The 25,187-nt window shown below is 40.7% G+C and overlaps 1 protein-coding gene across 1 annotated transcript in view; it reads right to left on the bottom strand.

Annotated features, from left to right (window-relative positions):
* Nucleotides 1-25,187, bottom strand: part of LOC116432825 (uncharacterized) — a 474,592-nt gene that overhangs the window by 288,116 nt on the left and 161,289 nt on the right. Inside the window, exon 3 of the mRNA XM_031990240.2 lies at nucleotides 10,510-10,575. Coding sequence (XP_031846100.1) covers nucleotides 10,510-10,575 — 66 coding nt within the window. The remainder of the gene's footprint in view (nucleotides 1-10,509; nucleotides 10,576-25,187) is intronic.

Below are 25,187 nucleotides of genomic sequence, written 5' to 3'. Positions count from 1 at the left end.
AAAACAAGGTACCTCAGTTTCCCTCCGGAAAATAAAGAAATGTCAAAGTGCACTCCGGGAACAAGTTGAAAATCGGGAATCCCTGATAAAGTTTCGAGGAATCGCGCGCTCAAAGGTTTCGTAATGAACTTTTCCGTGGGAACACGATCCGCCTCGCTTCTTGCCGGTCCTCTGTCGTTCGTGCGACGATACAAAGGCCGGCGAGCGGGGCCAGGGGGGCGAGAACGACGCCGCTTTCGTCCGGCCCGCGACTATTGGCCTTTTTCTGGACCGTTTTGCGCGCGGATTATGCAAATCTCTCGGAAATCTGCTCGAGAGGCGGACGAGCCGGGCGCAGACGGCACCAGGAACTGCGGGGACGAAGACAGCTTAGTACTCGTGTCTCGATAAGATCGTACGTCTGGATCTCTCCCACAGCCGGCGGCCGTTGGCATCGTTTTCGGAAATTACATCGGCCGCGTGACTCTTGCTCCGTCGAAGCCAGACTAATCACGGCGCGCCGGTTCCACGGAATTTTTCGAATCTCCCGCCGAAAGGTATCGACGCGACGTGCTCGAAACGCGTAGGAAATAAAGGGTTGATTGACGGGATGAATCGGGAACGAACGTGACCCGGATGGTGCAAATGTGGGAACAGTTTAAGAAAGCGGATCGAGGAGATGGTTTTTTAAATTGTCTGACTAGTTACGAAGCGCTTCTACTTGGATACGTGAATTCTTCGATAAACTCTGGAACCAGTCTTTCGATTGAATTTTTGTTGGAATTATACTTTATTATTTCAATAATCTTTTTTTTATTGATGTATAAATATGTTTTTAATCTTTTAGCTGAAGTTGGGACACTTGGAAATGTTCAGATACGTTTCTTTGATTTAATTAATTCTATGCTTAGTAGTAAGTTTGTCTGATTGATCGGAAACGAGGTGAGGGTGTGTAATTAATTTTAGTTGGCGCGAGAACTTAATGTCTGAACTTTTTGGAGAAATCTCAAATTCCTTCCGAAATTCCCGCGCCTCCTATAAATTTCCCATCGATCCGAAGCTTCCAGCTCACTCCTGATGACGAAGCAGTGCCAGCTAATGGCAACCGCTGCGAATTTTTTTTTTTCGGGCAGCTGCATCGATCGATCGCCGGGGGGTGTCGGGCGGGGAGAACATTTTTAAAAAATGACTGTCGACTAGTTGTACTGTTCCGTGCAAGTGGCGCGCGGACTGCACAATCATACGCGCAATCGGTGATGAACGTAGAAGCGTAACACGTGAACAGGGTGAACGCCGCGTGACGTCCTGCCGTGACCCGATTTATCACGCGAGCATGCATCGGGTTTCGCCGCCCCTGCGACGAGACCGGTTATTTGTAATTACTCGTGTCACGGGGAAACACCGTTTCTCAGAGTAGACAGTCGGGCAGCGCGACGAAGAAGTCTAGTGTAACAGGATTCGACTGCTCGCATCGGTGACTGGGAAAATTGTGTGACAACTCGCGGGGTCTTCGCTTTTTTATTGCTTCCGGTTGATTTCGTATCGCGACATACGAATGAATGTCGGAAGTATTAGAGGTGTTAGGTATGCTGTGAATATTATGAATATTGGGAGTGCTGAGAATGTTAGAAATATTGGAGATATTGAGGGTACTGTAAATATGAATAATGTGGGTAATATAAATATTAGGAGTATTAGAGATATTGTGAGAACTGTAAATATCGTGAATAATATGGATAATAGAAATATTAGAAATATTAGAAATATTAGAAATATTTGAGATATTGGGAATACTGTAACTATTATGAATAATGGGAATACTATAAATGTTAGAAATATTAGAGATATTCTGGGTACTATAAATATTATGAGTATTGTAAATAATATAAATATTAGAAATGGTAGAGATATTGGGAATACTGTAAATATGAATAATGTGGATAATAGAAATATTAGAAATATGGGGAATATTCTGCGGACTATAAATATTATGAATACTGTGAATACTAGAAATATTAGAAATATTAGAAATATTAGAAATATTTGAGATATTGGGAATACTGTAAATATTATGAATAATGCGAATACTATAAATGTTAGAAATATTAGAGATATTCTGAGTACTATAAGTATTATGAGTATTGTAAATAATATAAATATTAGAAATATTAGAGATATTGGGAATACTGTAAATATGAATAATGTGAATAGTATAAATATTAGAAATATTATATCATACAATAATATTATGAATATTCTAAATTTGAAAGCAGTTGAATACTTGTTCTATTGACCAATGCCACTGAATAATTGTTCAAATTGTATTACGAGCCATTTACATCGACTCCATTCGCTCTACTTTTAATCGCACTAGACTGATAGACCGTATCGTAATTTCAAATTGTAACAGTTCGCACACCCCTCTCGCTCGCTCCTCCGCAAATCAATTAAAATTTAATAACGGCCGTATAATTTATCAAAGTAAAATTGGAAGGAAATCGAGAGGAGGTGGTAATTAGGAGAGCGTATTCCAATTAATGCTTAAAGCATACCTACGGAGAACAGGAATGAAGATGAACGACCACCTGGTCATCCGTTAAGCGATCGCAATCAACGATGCAATATATGAAGGGGGTCGTAATACGAATATTGCACACGGTCGACGTGAAACGAAGGGAATGCTTTAGGTATCCATCCATCTCTTCCCACCCTTTCTGCCCTCGTTTCACCTCCAACCGTTTGCCCTTTCGCTAACCCCCCACGGGTCATAATACTCTTGCGCGTTACACTTTAAACGGGGAAAATATATTCTTGAAAAATACCGTGCCAGTAATTTCGACATTTTTACCAGAGAAATTTCACACGATCCTCGACTGTTGAATGATTTCGATCTCAGAAAAATAATTATTCCAACCCTTTGCACTCGAGAGACTCTCAGTCGCCATTCGATTAAACGCAGCGAAATTATGAAATGAAAAATTCAATGTAAAATGTTGAATAAGGTATTAACACGCGAAACAGAAGTAAAACAATTCTGCCCCGTAATTTATGCCGGATGTTCCTTTATGCAAATTGCAAGTAATATTGTCAATGTTTCGTAAGAAAATAATGAATGTTTGTAATGAGAAATATTGCCGAGTGCAAAGGGTTGACACATTAAACGCCAGGGGAATCTTGAATATTTTATATATGATTTATCCATTAGTAGCAAAGGTAAATAAAAATAATTATTAATTATTTGGCATCAGAATTCTTACATTATTATTGCCAACTTATTTATGTTACTAAATATTTCCGACAGCAGTTTTCTATATCTGTATGATATTGTAATTTCTTTTCATTGCTACTGTCCTAATTATCAAATTAATTGTATCGTATTCGATCACTATTCCTGCAAATTTTACTTATCGTGAAAGGTACACAGTTCTTCAAATTCTCATTTTTCACGTATTATTAAAATAAAATTGTTTTCGCTAGTAGCTTAATCATAACGCGCGTCAATATTGATTTTTCGTCGGTCTCGCTCGAAATCGAGCTTCTTCCCGATCTTCCGGGGAATACAATTACAAAAGTATCCCCTATCCACGGACAACAGAATCTAAAAGCTCCTCCGAGGAGCGAACGTCAAAGAGGAAAGAGCATACACATTCCGCGAGCGTAATCAATGGACCCAGCTGCGAAATGGACGAGAAGATCCTGTTACATGCGTTACAAGTAACTCGAACCAGAAGGGTAGCTTCGCCATCCATCTCGCAGTCCCCAGTACTCGTTCAACCAGAATTTCCTCAGCACTCTATCCACGTTGCAGTATGCTTGATGCATCGCTGTGAGCTACGAGACACTAACTAACAACACAGTTGCGCGTTATTGCATTGTTTACAGGAAATATTACACGATGATTATTCATTATTTCCCAATAGAAGGAAAAGTAATCATCGAGAAGCTTCAATAATCAAAGCTGATCTCTTACAAAGACAAACCTCCAAATGAAATTGATCACTTACACTTGATTTACCTTTCCACAGGAAACACTGTACAATTACTCCAATCAGACATTCAAATATCCAATCAATCACGTCAAACCTAAACCTTATCAAATAATTCAATATCCTCAGAATTTCTCAATATTCAAAAAAGGAACCTCAAATTTCTCTTCATTCCCTCGAACAAGACCTTCATTAGACCTTCTAAATTTCCGCAATAATTCAATTCTCCGCGAACAATTACAATCAGAACTCTTCCGTACTAGGACTGCAACGTTAATAATCCTTCCAGCGAAAATTTCCCAACAATCACGCCATCATCGAGCAGAAGTCTCGCATGCAAGAATCATCAGTATTCTCCACAGGTTGCTTCGTTAGGATGAACTGCAACTCCGACTCTAATTTTCTGAGCTCGGCATCTCGCGCGCGGGAACACACACACGTACGCACGTACATACACACGCATACCATAGTATACACACAGATGCATACACGAGTTACCACATGGATCGTGCGAAGCATCGATTCCGCCGATAGCCGGCCAAAAACTGATTCATACTGTTTGCCCATATTCTCGGTGTTTACCAACCTGTTACTGATTCTGGGTCAACCTCGTTGGACGAGAATTTCGTGCTTTTGCGGTTATTAGTGGCAGGAGTCGTTATTAAGGATTCAGGCCGTCCTATTGGCTCGCCGATCCGCTCATGGATCGTGAATGAGAGGCGGAACGAGGTTTTTGCCGCGGTAAGAGCCCCGCGGTGAATTGGATTGACGGGCGTTCCGCGTCGATGACGGTTACCCTGGAAATGATGCCGGTCGGTCGTTCGGTCGGTCTGTCGGTCGGTCGGCCGGTCGGCATCGACGGATTTGTCGGATCCCCTGTTTCTACAGACGAGTCGGAGGGATTGCGGCGGAATTGTAATTTTATCGTCGATTAAAACAGAATTTAGACCGTTACCGCGGCCGCGTTCGTTCGCGGCGGTAAGCGGAGCTATTTTATACGACTTTGTTACGGGGGCTGATCCGATTTATCTCGGCCGAATAACGGAGACTCGTGTCAAGCTTTTTCACCGTGGACTTCGTTCGGAACGGTAATTATGCGACTGCGATTTCACGGATGGGAAAGCAATGCTCGGTGTTTTGTTGAAATAAAGGATGCTTTAATTTTAGAGAGGCTATCTGTTTTTTGACTATATTATTGTTGTGTTGTGTTGTGTAGTTTTGTGTTATTTTGCGATGTTTTGTATTGTTTTCTGTTGTTTTGTCAAGCGAAAATTAGTCAAGAAAGGGTCCGGCTAATACCGAAGTAGCAACTAAAGGAATTAGAGACGTTTGAAGTGTGTGATTTTTGTGAGAGAAAATTTGGACTTTGCAGAGGCAGTCGGTTTTCAGTTGCGACGACGCTGAAGCGTTTAAAGTTTGATATTTCGCGGAGGAAGGAATATTTCAGATTCTACGATACTATAAAGTGTTATAGTATCCTGCAGGGAGACGATTTTTCCAATGATCGACAGATTTTCTGCTGTCCGAACGATACGGACCGAATTCCCGCTATTATCGTCGACGTTATGGCGCTTATAGCTCCCAATCCACCTGTTTAATGGATTGGGGTGCAAGAACAAGATAGGACCACGTTTATGTTTATAATGAAACGGGTTACGTTCTTCCGCGTATCAGTGCGCCAGTAAAATTGATAACGGAGGATCTCCTTGCACCCAGTATCCCGTGCAAATTATGAACACGATACTAGAACTCACTTAATAGAAAACAACAGAATCATTCAGAACATCTTCCACGCTCAAAACGCAAAACCAATAAATCAAGAAAATAATATTCAATATTAAATAACTAAAAAACCATAAACTACCAAATTCTCCAATCTCCATAACAAAACTTCTTTCATAAATAAATTATTCCCAAGTCAAAACAGCTAAACTCCTCCCGAACGCTTTCAAATTTCGCCATAAAAATCCTCTCTAATCACCTGTCCACTTAATAAACAATCCAATAATCCCGAAATTTCTTCGAACTCCCCTATTCCTCGTTCCATCGAGTGAACTAATCACCAAATTGAAACCTCGACAACTCAGAAACTCAAGCAAACCAATTTCTCCAATCTCCATAACAAAACTTCTTTCATAAATAGATTATTCCCAAGTCAAAACAACTAAACTCCTCCCGAACGCTTTCAAATTTCACCATAAAAATCCTCTCTAATCATCTGTCCACTTAATGAACAATCCGATAATATTCCCGAAATTCCTTCAAACTCCCCTATTCCTCGTTCCATCGAGTGAACTAATTACCAAATTGAAACCTCGACGACTCGGAGGTTCAAGCAAACCGAGACGCCAATGCGAGAAAAAGCAAAAGTTTCTGGCAGCGACGTTTTACTCGGCATCGGAGTAAAACGCGAGAGTAATCGCGACGCTCAGAATGGGAAAAAGGGGGAACGGGAAGAATTCCTGGCGGAGCGTGGAGCTTCCAGTCAGCTCCTCGGTCGATCGGGGATTCTATTGGACCGGCGACACGCGCGTTTAGCGGATCCGACGAAAATTACTCCCGCGGCCCGCGTATTAATCCCGGCGCGCAGCAATGACCGCGCAAGCGGCAGAGTGCTTGCTCTTCCATTTCGGTAAACGTATCGCGGCGAAATCTGCTGCGCGGCGTGTTGTCGTCCCGCGGACGTAATCACGCTGTGTGAACATGTAAATCCAAAACGATCCGCCGCTCATTCCGAAACGCTAACATCCATTACGGGGCCGGGCGTCACGCGTATTTACGTTTCATCCCTTTCAGGAGTCGTTCGATCACCTGCCGCAACCCCTCGACCCTCCCTGCTCTTCGATTCCCATGGCACAGTCTTCGATGCGGGTGCGTGGGCGTGCGGGGCGGATGATAAATAGGCGCCGCGCGTGTTTGTATGAGTAATGGATATTTATGTGTACCGGTGGAAATATTTATTCTGACGTTCGAGTTTTAAACGCGTCGCCAGTTGCGTCTTTTGTTTCTTTTTTCAATTGGGAATTAATTGAATAAATGTTCGTTTGTGCTGGGGAGATATTTATTTTGATATTCGGATCTTGAATATATTGACAGTCGTGTTTTTTTTTCTTATTTGAATTGATTGAATAAACGTTTGTGCTAGGGAGATATTTATTTTGATGTTCGAATTTTGAATATGTTATCAGTCCTGTCTTTTATTCTGGTGTTTGGGAATTAATTTTGAATATGTTACCAGGTGTGTCTATTGTATATATGAATATTAATTAAATGGACTATTTGTTGCACCAACGCGTATCTCAATACCTTGGTTAACACGAGTTGAATATAAATGATTTTACCGCCTATATTGTTATGAACATTATACACCTCGACAGATTAATTCTTCCCACTTTCACTACTTTATCGCGGTATTTCTCCTGAATGGAATATCTCACCCGAATGAAAAGCACACCTAAGAAACTAATAAGCTTACACTCGATGGTAGAACCAATCTTCTCCATAAACGATCATAGCTCGCCAACAAAAAGCCTCTTTAAGAAGACTTCCAACCAACTCCTCGTCTCGATGTTACCAGAGCCTCCAATATTGAAATACATTTGCATCCGAGTACTTCCTCAGAAATCACACGCTTTCCATTGAATTCGAAGATAAAGGCCGCTAATGCAACAATTCCGTATCATACGAATAGTATCAATTTTTATAAAAATAACATCGCACTCTCATATTGGACGACTGCTCTCCGCGACTGGAAAAAACCTCCCATTCGCCGAGACGTTCGCGGGAAACATCGGCAGCCGGGAAAGCGTGGCGTTTATCGGGCATCATGAATTAAATATTCATTGGAATCGATTCGAGTCCGACCGTGTCGAGCAACGGGGATTGTGATACGTTTCGGGGACCCGTTTCTCCGGGCGGCATCTAAGATTCATGAATTTATTCGATCCGTGGAACTTTTATCGGGACGACACGCGACGTTTCCGGTAAATTTTCACTCCGGTTTGTTTGCAGCCGTGGCTGAAAGGTAAAACCGCATTTACACTGTCCACGGAAAACTTCGAGGCTGCACGACAGCGTTCCTGTTTTTGGATAAATTAAAAATACATTGGAGAGCGTTTTCCTTTGCCACCGGAAATCGATGCATAAAATTTTCGACGTCGAAATGGAAAATATGCAACTCGCGTTGGTTTGTCTTATAAATGGCAAACAATTCTTTGTTTCGATAATCGAAATTGATAATTTGGATTGAAACATTTTCTTTGTGTATTTTTGATTGATTTTTTTGTAATTTTTGTGCTGTAGGCAGTCGTTGGTAATAGTAATTATTCGTAATACTGATGATATTGACAGATACCATTTATTAATCCGATGTTACGTAACCTTTTCGCTGTTTCTGTAAAATTTGACGCCGATAATTACATTTTCCACGAATGCTTCTCAATTCTTCCGCTCGACGGGAATATTTATTTACTTGTATCAATACTACGGAAATTAATCTTTGATTGGTTTTTCATTCCGATCGCGTAATAAATTTTTGACATCGCTCGTGTATCTTCTAAAGAAATAATTACGAATTTTGCATGCGGAACGGACACATATCAGCGGCGCAAATAACGCGAATAGATTGAAAAATATTTATCCGAGAGCGAGCAATAAATCGTATTTTTCAATGAAACCTTTAATTTCGCCGTGTTTGCGAGGAACAGAATGACCGTTTCAAATTAGAATAAAATAAAATTTCATTTCGCGCAATTGCGTCGTAACGTCGAATATTTAGTATCCGTGGAATAAACGCGGGACGTTTATTAATAACTTTCACGGTTGTACGCCGAACCCTCGAAAACATTCGTATACTTGATTAATATCCCCCGTCGGGTGTATTTAACGGATGCGCAGTATCTTTAATTAAAGCATCACAGTTTTATCAGGTTCCGAACGAATGTAAAAGCTTTCATCTCGAAAACGAATCTACAAAGGACGGAAACGGAGGTTAAATCGGAAATATGCGTTTTATCGAACATACTGTCAATAAATTAGTCGATAATGAGATACAGATACATCGACGAATTGAAGAAGATCGAACGCCGGTCACCGTTGATTCCGATTTGCGTCTCGCCGCTCCGAGAAACGGGGAACAAGGACAGTGTATAGAACTAATAAAAAGTTTCTCGTGAAAATGAACCTTTCTCCTGTGTTTTTTTTTCTCCGCAGTTCCCCGGAGCCCGCAATATTCTGCATGATTTCACAATTATGAAGAATTTATGCAAGGCGTAAAGCGGACACGGCCTTCGCGACTTTGCACGTTAAAGTCCCTCCGCGGGAAGGGTTTTGGGGCTGAACGACTTGCTTGGTACCGCAGTTACTTTTAATTAGACCGCTTGAACGCTCTATCTTCGGGCATTTAAGGCTAGAGGGGAACAGCGACTTACCGGCAATTTTTACCCATTAAGACCCGGGAAAGCGTCCCGCGGGACACGTCCCCCGGCAAGGACCGAAATTTCCTTGCGCTCAACTTGTATCTCTCGAAAAATTATCGTGGCATTACGTGCCCCGTTTTTCCGCGGAATCTCGAACTTTTACTTTCGCGAATCACGATGGAGTACTTTGCACTTGATTGAAGCCGGAAACTTGGCTCGGGACGCGGGGCAGTCCGAGGGAAATTGGATCGCCTTCTGTTTGACAGCGACAAAGTAAAAGTACTTGAATATTAACACATTCCTTGCCACCGGAAGTTTGTATCTTGCTTATAAAGTGCACTGGTTTTTTAAATGGATTCAGTTACACTCAAGTTTTTGCTGAGTTTTCGGATATTTTATTATTTCTTTACGTTTCTGTTGTTTCGCGTGTACCGTTATTCTTTAACGCATGTCTCATTAAAAATGTCCTTACAGAAATTACGCTTGTACCATAAGTAGCATGAACGTGTTAATAATATAAAGTGAACAAGAGTTTTTAAATCATTCTGTTGCAAATAATGAGGAATGTAATTTGCGAAAATTACAAATCTGGAAAATAGTTCTCTCAGATTTACTTGTTGAACGGTTTAGTCGTTAATTACAGAACCTTTGATTAAATTCATGTAGTAAATGGTACTTTAACACTAGAACTACCGAGTGAATCAAAATGATCAGTTCCACGTGTCTTCTTTTACAATTATTGCAAAATTATAGACACTTTAAGAAATCATTAAAGAGGCTGATTCAGTGATACCTAAATCAAAATATAAACCAATTGAAATCTCAACACATTGCGTACCGGCTAATTTTCAGAAAACTGAATTGTGATGGCAATTTTCACTGAGGTCAACTTATATCATACATAGAAAAACTCAGATATCATATAGTTACGTAGTATATTTTAAATAGATAATCAATTCGAATTAAATTTTATATTTTTTCAATACTGTGGTAATTAGCGAAGTTGCATAGCTAAGTGTCTTTAGCTTTTATAAAGAAACTTTACAAAAACGGTTGACTTGCTCGGTAGTTCCATTGTTAGCACATTACGAGCCTGAACATTGACCGATGAATCTGATATCACTCACCCTTCGACTGTTGCCATCCTTCGGGTTCAAGCTGGGCTCCGACGTCACCGTGCCGAAAATGGTTGGCTGTAACAGAACGGGAAATCACTTGCAACGGGACCATTATCGGGCTACCGTAAACCTTCTATGTCGCGGACAACAAAACGGCAAATTCGATGAAACGAATCGCGCATTGATGGACCTGAGAACGACAATTCCAATCGTGTCCCGTAAATAATGAATTCAGCAGAAAACATCGAACTGTTCATTACCGGGACTAATAACCGTGACAGATCTAATTTGTCAATGGACACGGCGCAGGAGCCGTAGCAGTTCGTCATTAAACTGTAACAATTACGTTTGCCGGCTTTTAGCCAGAGGGGAAACGGGTTTTTGACATCGATCGACGGGCTGTCAGTTCGAAACAGAGACATGATTTCCCCGCGTGAAATCGGCCGGATGTTACGCGTAAAACTACGAATCCCGGAACGCGGCTGTAAAAGCTGTCGCCTCGTAAATCTACGGAATGCCATCTACGCGGTCGGGCGGCTGCAGTCGAGCCATTAACTGCCCCTGACCGAGAAAATGCGTTCGATGTTACATCGAACAAGGTAGAAACGTCGGGTTCGGCGGGAGAAAAAAAGAGGAGAAAGGAAAAACGAATCCCGACTGGCAGCGCCCGGGAAATATAGTCTCGTCGTAGCTATCCTCGTAAACGGGCAGCGAGAAGTAATTGAACTCCTCAGACAGGACAGCCTTGTAAACAGTGATTTATTCAACACCTTATACCTCTGTTTACGATGGAAAACTTGCCTCTCCATTGTTGCTTCAATTTTTCCTCGATAACGTTTTTATTGTAGGCTAGGTGCGCCGTGATCTACATTTTTGTGTGTTGCAAGTAGTGTATGAAATAGAATTAAGACGGAATTTTACTCTTGCTCTGAGGAAATGATAAAATAGTAATTCGTTAAAAAGAAATTGAATTTACTAATAAATCTTATTTAGAAAAATATCCAAAATTTGCAATAAAGTGAATAGATTTCTAGAACAGTAGAACACTAGAAAATAGAAGATAGAATTTTCTTGCTCTAAGATAATGATAAAATAGTAACTCAATTCGAAAGGAACTGAATGTACTAATAAATCTTATTTTAAAAAATATCCAAAATTTGCAATAGAGTGAATGGATTTCTAGAACAGTAGAACACTAGAATACTAGAAAATAGAAGATAGAATTTTCTTGCTTTAGGGAAATGATAAAATAGTAAAAAAAAATTGAAGGTACTAATAAATCTTATGAGTAAATATCCAAATTTGCAATAAAGTGAATAAATTTCTAGGTCACTAGAACACTAGAAAAATGTTCTATTAGAAAATAGAATTTTACTCTTGCTCTAAGGAAATGATGAAATAGCAACTCAAAAGAAATTGAATGTAATAAACCTTATTCCAAAGCAAATATCCAAACGTGCAATTCATCAGCAACAATAAGTTTCCTAGTGACTTAAAGACAGATCCTTCACTCATCGATATACATTAACATAAAACCGAACAATTCCTCCAGAACACCTCGGTTAATCTCGAATATTCAGGAATCCGCTCTCGAAGCGATCGAAACAGAGCGTAAGGAGTCCCGCGTCTCGCGTGTCCATAAACGTAAATCACAAGGCGAACGATGATGATGCGATGATACGAGCCGGCCGGCTATAATTTAAATCAGGCAATCCTCAAGCAGAATCAATCCAGCGGACGTGGAAATGGGCGCGATAAAGTACAAGCACCGCTCCGGATCAGCCGATAATTCGCCGACTTAAAGGGGAATGATCCCCCATTCCGGCCGATACTGCTGTTCGAAGCGTTTTGATCAAGGGTCAGCGAACGGCCGCAGAAGGCAGACCCTGATCCATTAAACGTTCTTTTATTTCAGGGATAACAGTTTCGCCGCGGCAACGGTTCTCGCCGCGATACGCCGGAATTAAACGGCGCTCGACAAACAGTCTCGCGGCTCCTTCCCGCCGAAGGCGCCGTCAGGATTTCCGGTTTATGCGCCGATAAAAAACAGAAATTGGTCAAAGGGAGTCCGACTTTACGTCTTCCGTGAGGTACCGCTGGGAGAATAAAAGTGACAGCGGACGCGGTAAACGGCTCCTCGCGCTCGCCGTGTACATATCGTGGAAATTGCCTCGTGAAAGCATCGAGATGGAAATATTAATTTGTCAGCTTGAAAAATTCGATGTTAACTAGCAAATATTTCTCGCGACTGTCTTGGAAACTGAAGCCTTTCGTTGACAATCTTGAAAGTGGCTTAAGTCTATTTTCCAAGGAATCGAGTTAACCGTTATAATAGCGTGGTATTAATGGAATTTAAATGTTTCATTTAAAAAAATAGGAATAGATAATTGAATAAAATACAAATAAATAGAAACGATATAGCTCGCAGTGTACAGGTCTTTTCTCTTCTCAGGCCAACGCAACTCTCTCCAAAATCTCTCACCATACTTAAAAATCATTCTTTCAGTCTCCCTCTTTTATGGCCCTCAGAACACTCGCTGTCCCACTGTCTCAAAACTACGATACCACAATAGTTACAATTCTATAGAATCTTTTTATTAATAGCTTTCTAACCTTTTTCAAGCGGACTCGAGCCATTTTCAAAAGAAACGGTTCGTATGAAGGAAACGGTTGTTCGAGATTGTTCTCATCGATGTATTTGAAAATCTTCAAAATAGTGGACTAAATATATTGACTTTTTTCGTTTTGCAGTAGAAGTTTAAGCAGAATTTTCGTTTTAATTTTGATTTATAATTTTGTTGATGAGGGTTGCGAATTGTGACTGGAATTGAGGGTTTCGGTTGTTGAATGTATTTGAGAGTTGATTCTTGTATTGTGAGTAATGATGAATTTATTTAGTTATTTGTTTATTTATTTATTTATTCATTCGTTTGTTTCGTGCACTAATAGTTTTCCAACCCGTCGAGCACCATTTGAGAAAGATCTGCGAGCCGAAAACAGAATACCAAACAAACAATTGTAGTTCATTCCGTTGAATCAATATTGCATTTCCGGGGGATAAATATGGCCGCGGTGGACGCTCCGTATTCCGCGCGATGGATCGAGTTTACATTCATGGCGTGCGCGTTATAGCAATCATGAAAATTAATTAAATCACTGTCACGCGCTTAGTGTTGTTTATACGTTGTTTATACGAACCTCGGTCTTGTGAACGTAGATAAATCATAGGGAACTAGACGTCGCGTTCAGTAATGGAAAGCTAAAAAGATTCGCCGAACAACCGTAAAAAGAACTTCCTGTCGGAAATCGAAATTCAAATGAAATACAACAATCGATAAACTAATTTATTGTTTCGTTTACACGTTGCAACGAAATGTGCAGGTGGTCGCAAAATTCGACGTACAGATCACGGACATTTCTGTCAGAAATTAAACAATTCGAGAATCGAGTATCGGTCAATAGAACTTGTAATACCATCAGCGGAACTCTGTTGAAACCTGACGTAGTACAAAACGATACGAAGCATTCTCCGCGATGGAGAAATCTCCTATTGTCGTTCATAAAAGCCTTGAAGGTAATTGCTAGCCACTAACCCCGAGAGGAATCGATACGAGCGTCTTGAAAGCATAAAAACTCACTCAGGATAATTGTTATCAATATGGATAATGCAGCTGGACTTGAGAACATGATTGGGTGGAGGGAAACCGAAAGAAAAACGCAGTAAAACGAGGATTTTCTGGCCAATGGGGGATTGTATCAATTGTCAAGGAGTCATAAAATGTTCTGTCCTACCATGGAAATCGTAAATGAATGATCAATTAATAAATTACATTAACTACACGAGAAATTAGTAAATAACTGCAAGGAAATGTTCAGCAAGGATTAATCAATTTTTCCGGTCACCTTTTAGTTCGATAAATAATTTAGTATTAAAATTGATTCGTTGAGACTTGAACCTTGCAAGTTTGAATTTTAAGAACCATTGTTTAATAAACGATAAATAATTTAGTATTAAAATTGATTCGTTGAGACTTGAACCTTGCAAATTTGAATTGCAAGAACCATTGTTTAGTAAACGATAAATAATTTACTGTTAAAATTGATTTGTTGAGACTAGAAATCCTTGAAAGTTTGAATTTTAAGAACCATTGTTTAGTAAACGATAAATAATTCACTATTAAAATTGATTCGTTGAGACTTGAACCTTGCAAGTTGGAATTATAAGAATCATCGTTTATTAAACGAGAAGAAAATCATTCGTTTCGCTAAACGAGAGAAGAAGTGAACAATTTCTCCGCGATGTTGGAGCAAAGATTTCGAGAACAGTTAGGCAACTGTAACTTATGACGTAACCGTCAGGTGAAACGTGCCGAACGAGAAAAACAAGTCGGACCGCGTTGCGGACCGTCCGCAACACGGAATCCGCACTGAATCTTTTCTCCCTTATCTTTATCCACTTCGACGGATCGGTCAACAATCGAGTTCCCGATTCAAAAAGCCGCCGAGAGAAAGGGGTGAGGCGATTCGGTCAGCTTTCTTGCTGGAATTTCCTCGGGAACTTTCTTCTCGTGCCTGTTTGTCCTTCTACGATCGATTTCCCCACACTGATCTACATATAACGTATATAAAACAGAAGAAAATGAAAATGAAGTAACGAAATGATTAAATATATTTCATTCTGCAACACTAAGCGCTTTGCGATAAAATAATTTGTAAATTATGATCGATGGGAGATCCGTAAGTTTCATGAAATTTCACTCATTGCGTACTGGTAACGAGAAATCTCGTTTTTTTATAAAGACACTTACTATTTCTATTTACCACAACATTTAAAAAAATATTAAATTTGATTCGAATTGATTATCTATTTAAAATACATTACATAACAATATATCTGAATTTTTGTACGTATAGTCTCATTGAAAATTGCCATTCGTACAATTCAGTTTTCTGAAAATTGGTCGGCACGCGATGTGTTAAATATAAAATGTTAAAAAATATTCCAATTAGAAATATAATAATCGTATTATTTAATTTCACTGTATCAAAGTTCGCGTGCGAAAATGATCCCGACAAATTGGTGGGATTATTTTCATACAAATCGCACTGACATAAAGTTACACGAAAGAAATAAGGGACACCCTCGTTATCAGTATCGATCCGACACTCGACTGCCTCTGTTTGTGCAACACTGAAATCATATATAGAATAGAAAACTTCTGCGCGCAGCGGAACCCGGCGAATAAATGAAAACAAATAATGCGAAACGCGGATACTTTCTACGAGTGGCGAACTCATTTATCAAATCGGCAAGTTAATCCGGCGCATGTTATTCGCGGGACGAGAAATAATAGCGGACACGGTGATTACAAACAAAATTCGACCCAGTTACATTGTATCCCTATGTTATTAGAACCTGCAAAACATCGGAGAATATGGAACCATACCGCATTAAACAATTCCTCTTCATTATAAACCTGCAATTTCAGTTGCCGACTGTTTTCCCTCAACTAACATGGAAGTTTACCCATGAATTTTCAATTCAACGTGGAAAGAAGCGTCTGTTAACACGTTGAACGCCACGAGGGTCACCGATTACTATATTTCACTCAATTAAACGATTATGCGAAAAGATTCCTACATTATAAATAATGCTACCTAACGCGGTGACATTCAGCTGGACGAACGTGCGATAATAATGCAGTACAATCGAATGATTTAATATTATATCTTTATATATTGTGTATTGTCACCTCCAGCATGACATACGAGTGCAATGTTTTAACTATTCCTACCGCGACCAGTCAAATGACTGTTTTTAAAATTTCGATTAGAATTTCCTACAGACAACGTAATTGAATCACCTTTATACTTCACGACTTTTCCTAAAATATATGTATAAAACATTTTTCAATATTCTCACTTTTTATTGTTTATTTTCTGAGAAAAATTTATAGTCTGTCTTACCTACCACGACCGGTCATTTGACCGGTAGAACGATTTATATCTTTTTGTAGTAGTATTCTCTCAAAGACTCAATTCCGATACTATAAAGTCGTTGCAAACGAAAGGTAATGCAGTTGTGGCATGATTTTAGCCAAAAAGTGCCTTTTAGGAACTGCTTTACGGTACTTCCAAGTGTTTACAGTTCTCGCTCGCCTATCGGCGTCGGTAAAATCGGTGAAATCTAAATGTCGGAGATGGCCTTTACAGGTATTTTTCAATATCCTAGATTTATCCCGGATAAATGCATGGATTTTATATAAAGAATCTACGGGAGAAGAGATTTCGAGGCAGGAATTTTTATTTCAATTGGCAGAACTTGCCATTGAATATCAAAAAGAACCAGAGTTAGGCAAAGAAAATCAAAAATACAAGTACGGGTTCACGCGAACGACACCATGCCAAATAAGATATTGCACAAACAATGAGACTAACAAAATCTGTCTAAAATGTAAAAAGTACGAGTGTGGGAAATGTACAATCGCAAACCTATTTGTAGAAAATGCGGTGAAAACGAATAAAATGTAAATTATATACTTCTAAATAAAAGAAACTATATTTGTACACTGTCAAATTGGCTATTATCTTCGTTCTATATTAAAAAATATAAGTTGTGCTAAACACCAGTCATCTGACTGGTCGCGGTAGGAATAGTGTTAAACATTTTCATTCGACATCGGTTACTTCGCATGTCCAAGTAATTCATAAGCGTCGTTCGTCAGCGGCTGATATGGCGCTTAACCCGTTAAAGTCTCCAATGTTCTTATCAACGACCACTAATTTCGTCTCAGTCAACTGTCGGGAAATAGACGACACGTAAGCTGACTACCTAGGGAATGATCTCGCGCCACGTTATAGATCCTTTAAGTGGTTCTTTGAAACGGGTATCCACGGTCGGCTCCGAATCCTTGCGGTCGTTAAATTATTCCGTGTCTCCGTCGCAGGATCCCCTCTCGGGAGAGTGATTAAGGAACCCCTTTGAGAGTGAAGTAACTAATGTCCACCTTATTTACAAATTGCCCGGTGGCCGGGCGGGCTCGTGGAAAAATGAAGACGGCGACGTCCTCGCGCCGTTTAAATCAGCCGCATAAACGTTCCCCGCGAATGAAATATCGCCTGATAAAAGTTCCCACCGAATTTATGGGAGCCGCGGCGAACGTTACGACGACACGGGACTAATTATTTATAGCCTGAAACGTAACTTCATTTTTATATCGCCGGAATTTCTGGTATTAATTACTTCCTTCCGTCGCGAGTCATTTCGAACGCGGCTGTAGCTGGTTTTTAACCCTTTGCGCCCGAGAGACGACTCTCGGTCAACGTATCGGTCGCTCAGGAGCCAGCGCGGTTAATCCGGAGAAGAGAAATTGAGAAAATGAATGGTTTGGTTAGCGGAATTATTGCGCAACATAGTCAGAAGTAAAAAGACAGGCTTTCTGTGGGATAAACGGAGAAACGAGTAAATTCTTTAATAAGTAAACAGGATATTATTTGTTGCATTGAAATTGACAAAAAAGGAAATATTGATACTGATTGAATATTGAAATATTGATGTTTAATACTATGCTTCGTGTAGTACAATAATATGTGAGATATAGAAATAAAATAGCTTCGTTAATTGATACATGTGCAATTAATATTCTGTAACTACCGATTCGATACGACGAATATGTAACCGTTATAAAAGTGACGATTTATTTCCTGGTTTTTGCACATGTTCGTTCAGTATTCAAGTAAAAGTATTTATAACATCATTTCGGATGTTTAACAGTTTGCAGATATTAATAACTAAGGCAAGAGCACTGAAACCCGTGAATCTAACGGTGCAAGGGACGTGAAATTAAAGAATTTAGAATAACGGAAAGAAAGTGTATTAAAGGAAATAAGATATGAATTAACGAGGTCACCGTACAACACCTCAGAAAGTGAAATGAAGTTCTGAATATGAAACACGTAGGCGTTGCACGAGAGAAAACGTTTGTGAAGGATTGAATAAAGTGGTGGAAAGCGGGCAGAGAGGATTTGTAGCTCGAATGCGGGGCAAAGAAAGAATCTCCATGTTTCAAGCAAGTCGAAAAAGAATAGTTAGAGTTTTCCAGCTTCCGAGAGGTTTAATTCTGTTAATAATATCACTGCGTTTCGGTGACAATAAAATCCACAGTCGAATACTTCTCGGTTATTAATGTCGAATTCATTGATTGATATATTATAATTATACGGAATAATAAAAGGAATATGTTTAATATGACCTGACAATTCAACACGGCGGAAACCGAATAATTTTGTGTAACAAAAGCCACGGAACGAATATGCTCTCGATATTCACGGTAATTCGCGATTGAAAGCGCGATTATTTAAAACGCCGGAATTAGCATAATCTGCTTCGGCCGGCTTCGATTATGAACGAGCAAAATGGGCGTTTTATTCGCAGCGAAAGTCAATTGCGGGAATTTGTAAAAGAGCCACAGCGCGTTCCAAACAATAACAGAAAGAAACTTGTCAATTGGCCCGCGCAATGAAAATGCCTCGATGAAGAACGAATGGGAGGAACAGCCGGCAATCTGTTTGCGCCGATCTTCCAATATCTAAGCCGATAGCTTCCAAGACCCTGTACAATTGAGTCTCTCAGAAGTTAAGCCGATCGAGTCGACAAAGTAAAAGGTATCGGGAATTGACGGAGCTCCCTGTGCCATTTCTGAGCCCTCCTCGATATAATTATATTGTTAGTAACGTGGAACGTAATTCTTCTATTGAAACGCACACCGGTGAGTTTAAGAAACTATAATTTTAGTAAGAATCTTTTAAAAATCTAACAATTCATGTGATTCACCATTAGCACATCAAAATCCTTGATAAAGAAGAAATAAATATTTGTACATTTATCTGTGAAATATTACTATTTTTTTTTTAAATTCAATCAACACAAGAATCTTTCAAATCGACAGAGAGATTACTAAATTAATAAAACATAGACATTATAGAATAAAATGTAGGTACCGAAATACAGAAAATCGATAAAAGTCCTTCAACATTCATCTATAAAATCTTACAACCTTTCGAACTTCGATGTACACAGAAGAATCTTTCGAATCGACGGAGAGTTTATTAAATAATAAAACATCGTAGACATTGCAGAATAAAGTGTAGGCACCGAAATCCAGAAAATCGTTAAAAATGGAATTCATCCAACTTTCGACAGACTTCTGCTCGGGATTTAATGGCGGCAACGAAATTCTACGTCCGCCGCGGCGGGGGGTACAGTCGCGAGGAATCCGTCCGTGATGTTCGCGCGATGGAAGCCGGGGGTTATGGGAACGAGGTCGGAAGGAGTGAAAAATTCGTGGACGATTCATGAGACGCGAGCGCGAAGAATCCGCCTCGGAAAATTCCTCGAGGAAGCATGCAGAGCGTCGATCCTACGGCGTCGCGGAGAGAATGAGGTCTTCGAGGAGGAAGGAAAAGCGAGAGAGGATAACGGGGGAATAAGCGAAAAAATCAAGGAAAAACGAAAGGAAAGAAAAGGACGAGAAGAAAAGGAGAGAGAGAGAGAGAGAGAGTGAAAGGAAAAAGGAGAGGAGGGACTGGCAAGTATCCGCAGACAAACGTTCATCCATTGTCGAAGAGTGGTTCGCCGCCGGAATTTCTGTAAGAATCGTCAGGATTAACGGAACAACGCCAGTCTTGGGAATAACGATGATCCCGACACAGTTGCCGAGCGATTTCGTAGGCGAACCTCATTACAAACCCTTTACACACTGACGGAGAACAATTCGGTGTGGATCGGAAGCGCGCTCTGTCCCGTGAATAACAAAAATCGGGGGATGAAGAGTTTCCTTCGTTTTTCGAGGGAAGTCTGAAGAAAACTGGAAATTTCGGTGTAATTTGGTTACCGGTGCTTTCGAACTGGAAATACATTTCAGTAGGTAGATTTGATGTACGAAAGTAGTTGAATATAATATTCCCTAGAAACTAAAATTTATAATTATTCTGGAACTGCCAACCGAGTTAAATGGTTCAGATTCTTTGATTGTTTCTACTGTTTAATTATTGTAATTTTGAAAGTGTTTCTCTGTGAATTATTGTGTAAATTCAGTCATTAGTGTATGTGCTTTAGAATACAAATCAATTAAGATTCCAAGATATATACGCACGTTTGTTTTCTAAAGTTAGAATAACGCTTTAACCGCTCGATAGTTCAATTGGCGAAGAGATAATCACTGAATGCGATAAAATACGCCAGCGTTCCATTCATTTCTGTCAGAAATGTAAAATAATACCGTTAGTATCGCCATCCCGCTGCATAGATATGAAAAGAAATACCGAAAGTATTTCCAGCGCGGCGAGGTAGAATGTATCGCGCTTCAATAAAAATCCGCTTCCGTGACAGAATAATAAATCTGTAGAACGCCGTGTTCCTTCCGGTAAAAAGATAAACAAATGTTTCGATACTTGTCACTCACGTTCCTTGTAAAATGTGTGTTCCATTACAATCGGATTCGGTTGCCATAGAAATGATTCCGGCGTGAGCCGGAACACACTGGGCTTCATTCGATTGGATTTTCCACGCTCGATTCGCTCTTCAAAACTGCGCAACGACCGTAGAAAAGATTCTATGGTGTATTTCCCGGCTTAATTATACTTTCCACGAGCTCGACTGGCGCGAGAACGCGTTATTCTTTATCTCCGACCGGTGTTTCCCGCCTATTCCCTCTTTTTTGCGGACCAGTGTTGACTCCTCGCTCGCAAACAGCCAGCGGGACAGGTTTTGCGAGAAGACGACCGCCAAGGAAAAACCGCGTTGAAAATAAAACGCTGTCTGTCAGGATAATCCGCGAAAAGAATCGTCTCCAAAGTGGAAATTCCTGGACACACCAATAAATCCAACTGCAAAGTTCAAAATTTGTCCCAAGCCAGACCGTCTCTTTTTCTCCCTCGACCGGCTTCGATGAACGATACAATTCCTTTAAAACTCCTGTCCAAACGTTAAACCCATACAAAAATGAAGCGAAAAGAAATCTAAAAGTATTCTAATAAAAACCTGAATTCGTATAATTAACAAAAACAGACACAATTAGAAAAAAATGAAATCAATCAATCACACCTTCTTCTTATGCCTCCTATGTAACATATATATAATATTCAATATTATATTATAGTATTTTTATAATTATCATATTTTTACTATTTTGTTTACATACGTAAATATTGTGAAATATATGAAGTGATATTTAAAATTTCAAATGGCCCCCCTCAAAAACCAAATTGCCCGTTGGGAAACGCTGACCTAAATAAAAGGATCGGTACAGAAACCAGTCGAATCCCTATCAGATTCGCGCGAAGCTCCCCATATTCCCGGAAGAAAATCAGTTAACCGAAAGAAAAGGAACGAACAGATACCAAATAAAATTTCCAAACCCCCGACATGCTGGTCGAATGAAATTCCCGCCGAATCGGATCTTGCGGAGCCCCGTTATACGGGAGCGCTCGCGGTCTTGTCGCCAGGTTTCGACACACCGATACTTCACTCCAATTATTCGATACAATTTGTTTAAACCGATTCCATAGCAGTTTTCCCGCGGAAGCTTTCATCGATCCTATCCCCGGTTTCGATTCAACGGATCCCCAATCGAGTTTCCCCCGTCCGCCATCGCTGAAAATTCTATCAAAAGACCGTCTAACCCAAAGACTCGGTTTTCGGGGAGCGAAAAAACCCCCGGCCGTTCGATGAACACGCGCCCCCGCTCGAAGCGGTCGATTTAGCGGAAGCGACGGGGGGAAAGCAGGCGGCGGCCGCGCGGACGGGCGGGGAGGGCGTGGAAAAGTGCGAGGGACGGGGTGAAAACGGGAGAAAAATCGTTTTAAACCAATATAATGGAGAAACTCGGGCGACGGTATTTACTCACGAACACCGCCCGGAATTTTCGAATCCCGTGGCGTGCGCCCCTCGTCCCTTCGATCCTCGTCGCGGAAGGGTCGACGGCGTCGTCGTCGTCGTCGTCGTCGTCGTCGTAAAGAATTACGAACCCTCGATCCCACCCTATCTATTAAGAAACGTGTTTCCCGTCCGCGCCTCGTAACCCATCTCGTTCGAGTCGCCCCGCGTCACGATTATACGAGTGCGATAAAAATCCGCGGCACACACGCGCGTCGATGGGGTGGCTTTCCCTCCGAGGCCGTCGGGATTGAAAATTTCGCGGCGAAACGTTTTCCCGGTGCTCAACGCCTTTTGAATTTATTCCCTGCGACGGTCCTTTTTCGCTTGTAACGGCGGACTAATCGATTTCTGCAACTCTCGTATTTTTCGGCTCTCTTCGCGGGGGTTGTTTGACGTCGCTGCGATTTTGCGGGATTAGTTGATGTGGGGGTGTGGAGGAGATTTGGGAGTTGTTGGAAGGAATGGGGAATTTTAACCATTTGGGGAGGAAGATTCTTTGGAATGAATCTTGCTGAATTATGTATCAATTGCTTAAATAATAGGAAAAAGGGAACTATGTGGTTCTCTTGCTGTTCGAGTAATTAGATCATGGTTCTCTTGCTGTTCGAGTAATTAGATCATCTGTAGCGGGTTAGTCTTCCAAATGCAAACTTCGTTTCGTCGAGATGGCGTTCGCCAAACGGTTGTATTTAGAATGATTGAATGTATAATCCATTAAAAGTAGTTTGAAACTTATAACATAATATTCCAGAAACACTAAAATCATTCCTAGGTACACAAAGAAACAACAGGACTCCACTTATTGTACAAAATCTACTAAAAATCAGGTTTCTTCCACGTCAAATGAGAAACAGTTAAAATTTATGTTTGCCACGGTTTATATCTGCATAACGGAGGAGTATCTTCTTTTAAGTTTCTCTACGAGCCATCGCAGAGGAAACATCAGATTAGTTTCGAATGAAAGAATATTATTTACGCCGCGATTGAATATTTTGTTTCGGAGAGCGATCCGTCTCCCGTGAATCCCATCGAGCCGAGTTCTGCGGAGGTTCTCGGACGCGGAGCCCATATTTCGTGCCTCGTTTGATCCTCGAGCGCAGCGCGACCGTCGCGGAACGACGCGATAAATCTCCATAAGCCGGACGGATGTCCATTGTCGCGGCGATCCTGACGAGGTTTTGGCGTCGACGCCGATATTTCGGGCAGACGCGCTTCCTACATTGTTTGCCGTACTGTCTATTAATTATTAAAGCGATAACGTCGGCGCGACGCGCCCAGGCACCGCCGTCGCTCTTTTGTGACTCTCCATTTTCTAAAATGCAAGGACTCCCGGCGTGACAACCTAATACGCCGTTTAATTAATTGATCCATCGGAGCACTCCCATCGAGGACGTGGCGCGTCAATATTCGTTTAGCCCGTTAAAGTAATCAAGCCGAATGCTATTTCTCAGATTAAAATCGCCAATTTTCCAATTTGTCGGCGGGGATGCGCCTCGCGACAGCTTTCGCCGGAATACTTTCCATGGGATTGTTTGTGTTTGGGATGTCGGAAGAAATGAAGTAATGAATTGTGGAAAATCTTATTATCCTATTCTCATGAGAAGTAACGTTCTGTAGTCTTCGAGTTAAACGACGAATGTACAATGGAACGTGTAAATCTTTATTGTTGTGTGAAAATTAAGAATATTATTTTCAATATTGAAACAGAAACAAAGCGATGGAGTTTGCGAAAGATCTTTGCGTTGAATAGAGTATATCTCGTTATGACGTGGATATTCTATAACTTCGCAATAGAGTACATAAATTTTCATTATTTTCGTTGTACAGTTCAATTAGAACATCATTTCGAATATCGCAGTTACGCGTCCCGACGTATGATAGGAGTTTCCGATTTGTTTCGTAACAACCGGCGTCATAGGAACCAATATCCCGTGAAAGGGATATTGTTCCTTTTGTACGGGCAGAGTTCTTCCCCGGCGCGGCGGGAACTTCGATACCAAATTCTATTTCGGTCCACAGTCATCGTAAATGTACACATAATACCCCGGCGCAGCTTTGCATAAGGATCCGGTAAGATTCTCGCAGACTCCCGCGCCATTTTCGGTTTACGAGCGGCAATATTTCACGGAAAATAGACCGTATTGCGAGATACCGGTTTACGCGTGCGTGTTATATTAGCCCGACATACTCGTCGAAGCGGGCATTAACTGGTAAACGGATTGTTGTTTAATTGGACGCCGCTCGCTCGCCTTCCTCGTGCGCCTCGCATAAATCAGTTTTTCCGTGAAAAGATTACCCGACTAAACTCGAACGCTGCTCGCTTCTGTCCCGTCCAGTTTTTCTACTCCGTCCGCGTTTATCGCCGCCGTATCCTCTTTTAACAATGCCTTTTATTACCGTACGACAGAAAATCACGTGGAAAATCAATTTTCCCCGGATGAACCGAAAAACACCGGTAAAATCCGGCTACCTGAAATTTTAATGACAATTCACAATTAAACTCGAACGGTGCGCATATTTTTCTATCCACAGTTTCTCCCTTTACCAACATTTATACATCGGACGGTGTGATTGCTTGTCAATCCTTGCTCTATCCAATTTCAATCGCGATATATTCATCGAAGGAACGTCGTTCGCTGATTTTTATATAACAGTATACTCGAAACTCGTAATGACGGAGTTATATGCAGGAACTCTTGTCGCACGGACTCCATGGTTTTTCCTTCGTTTCATTTTCCTAGCTGGTCTA

This window comes from Nomia melanderi, chromosome 9 (genome assembly GCF_051020985.1).
Source record: "Nomia melanderi isolate GNS246 chromosome 9, iyNomMela1, whole genome shotgun sequence".
NCBI lineage: Eukaryota > Metazoa > Arthropoda > Insecta > Hymenoptera > Halictidae > Nomia > Nomia melanderi.
This window is presented reverse-complemented; position numbering and strand designations above follow the sequence as displayed.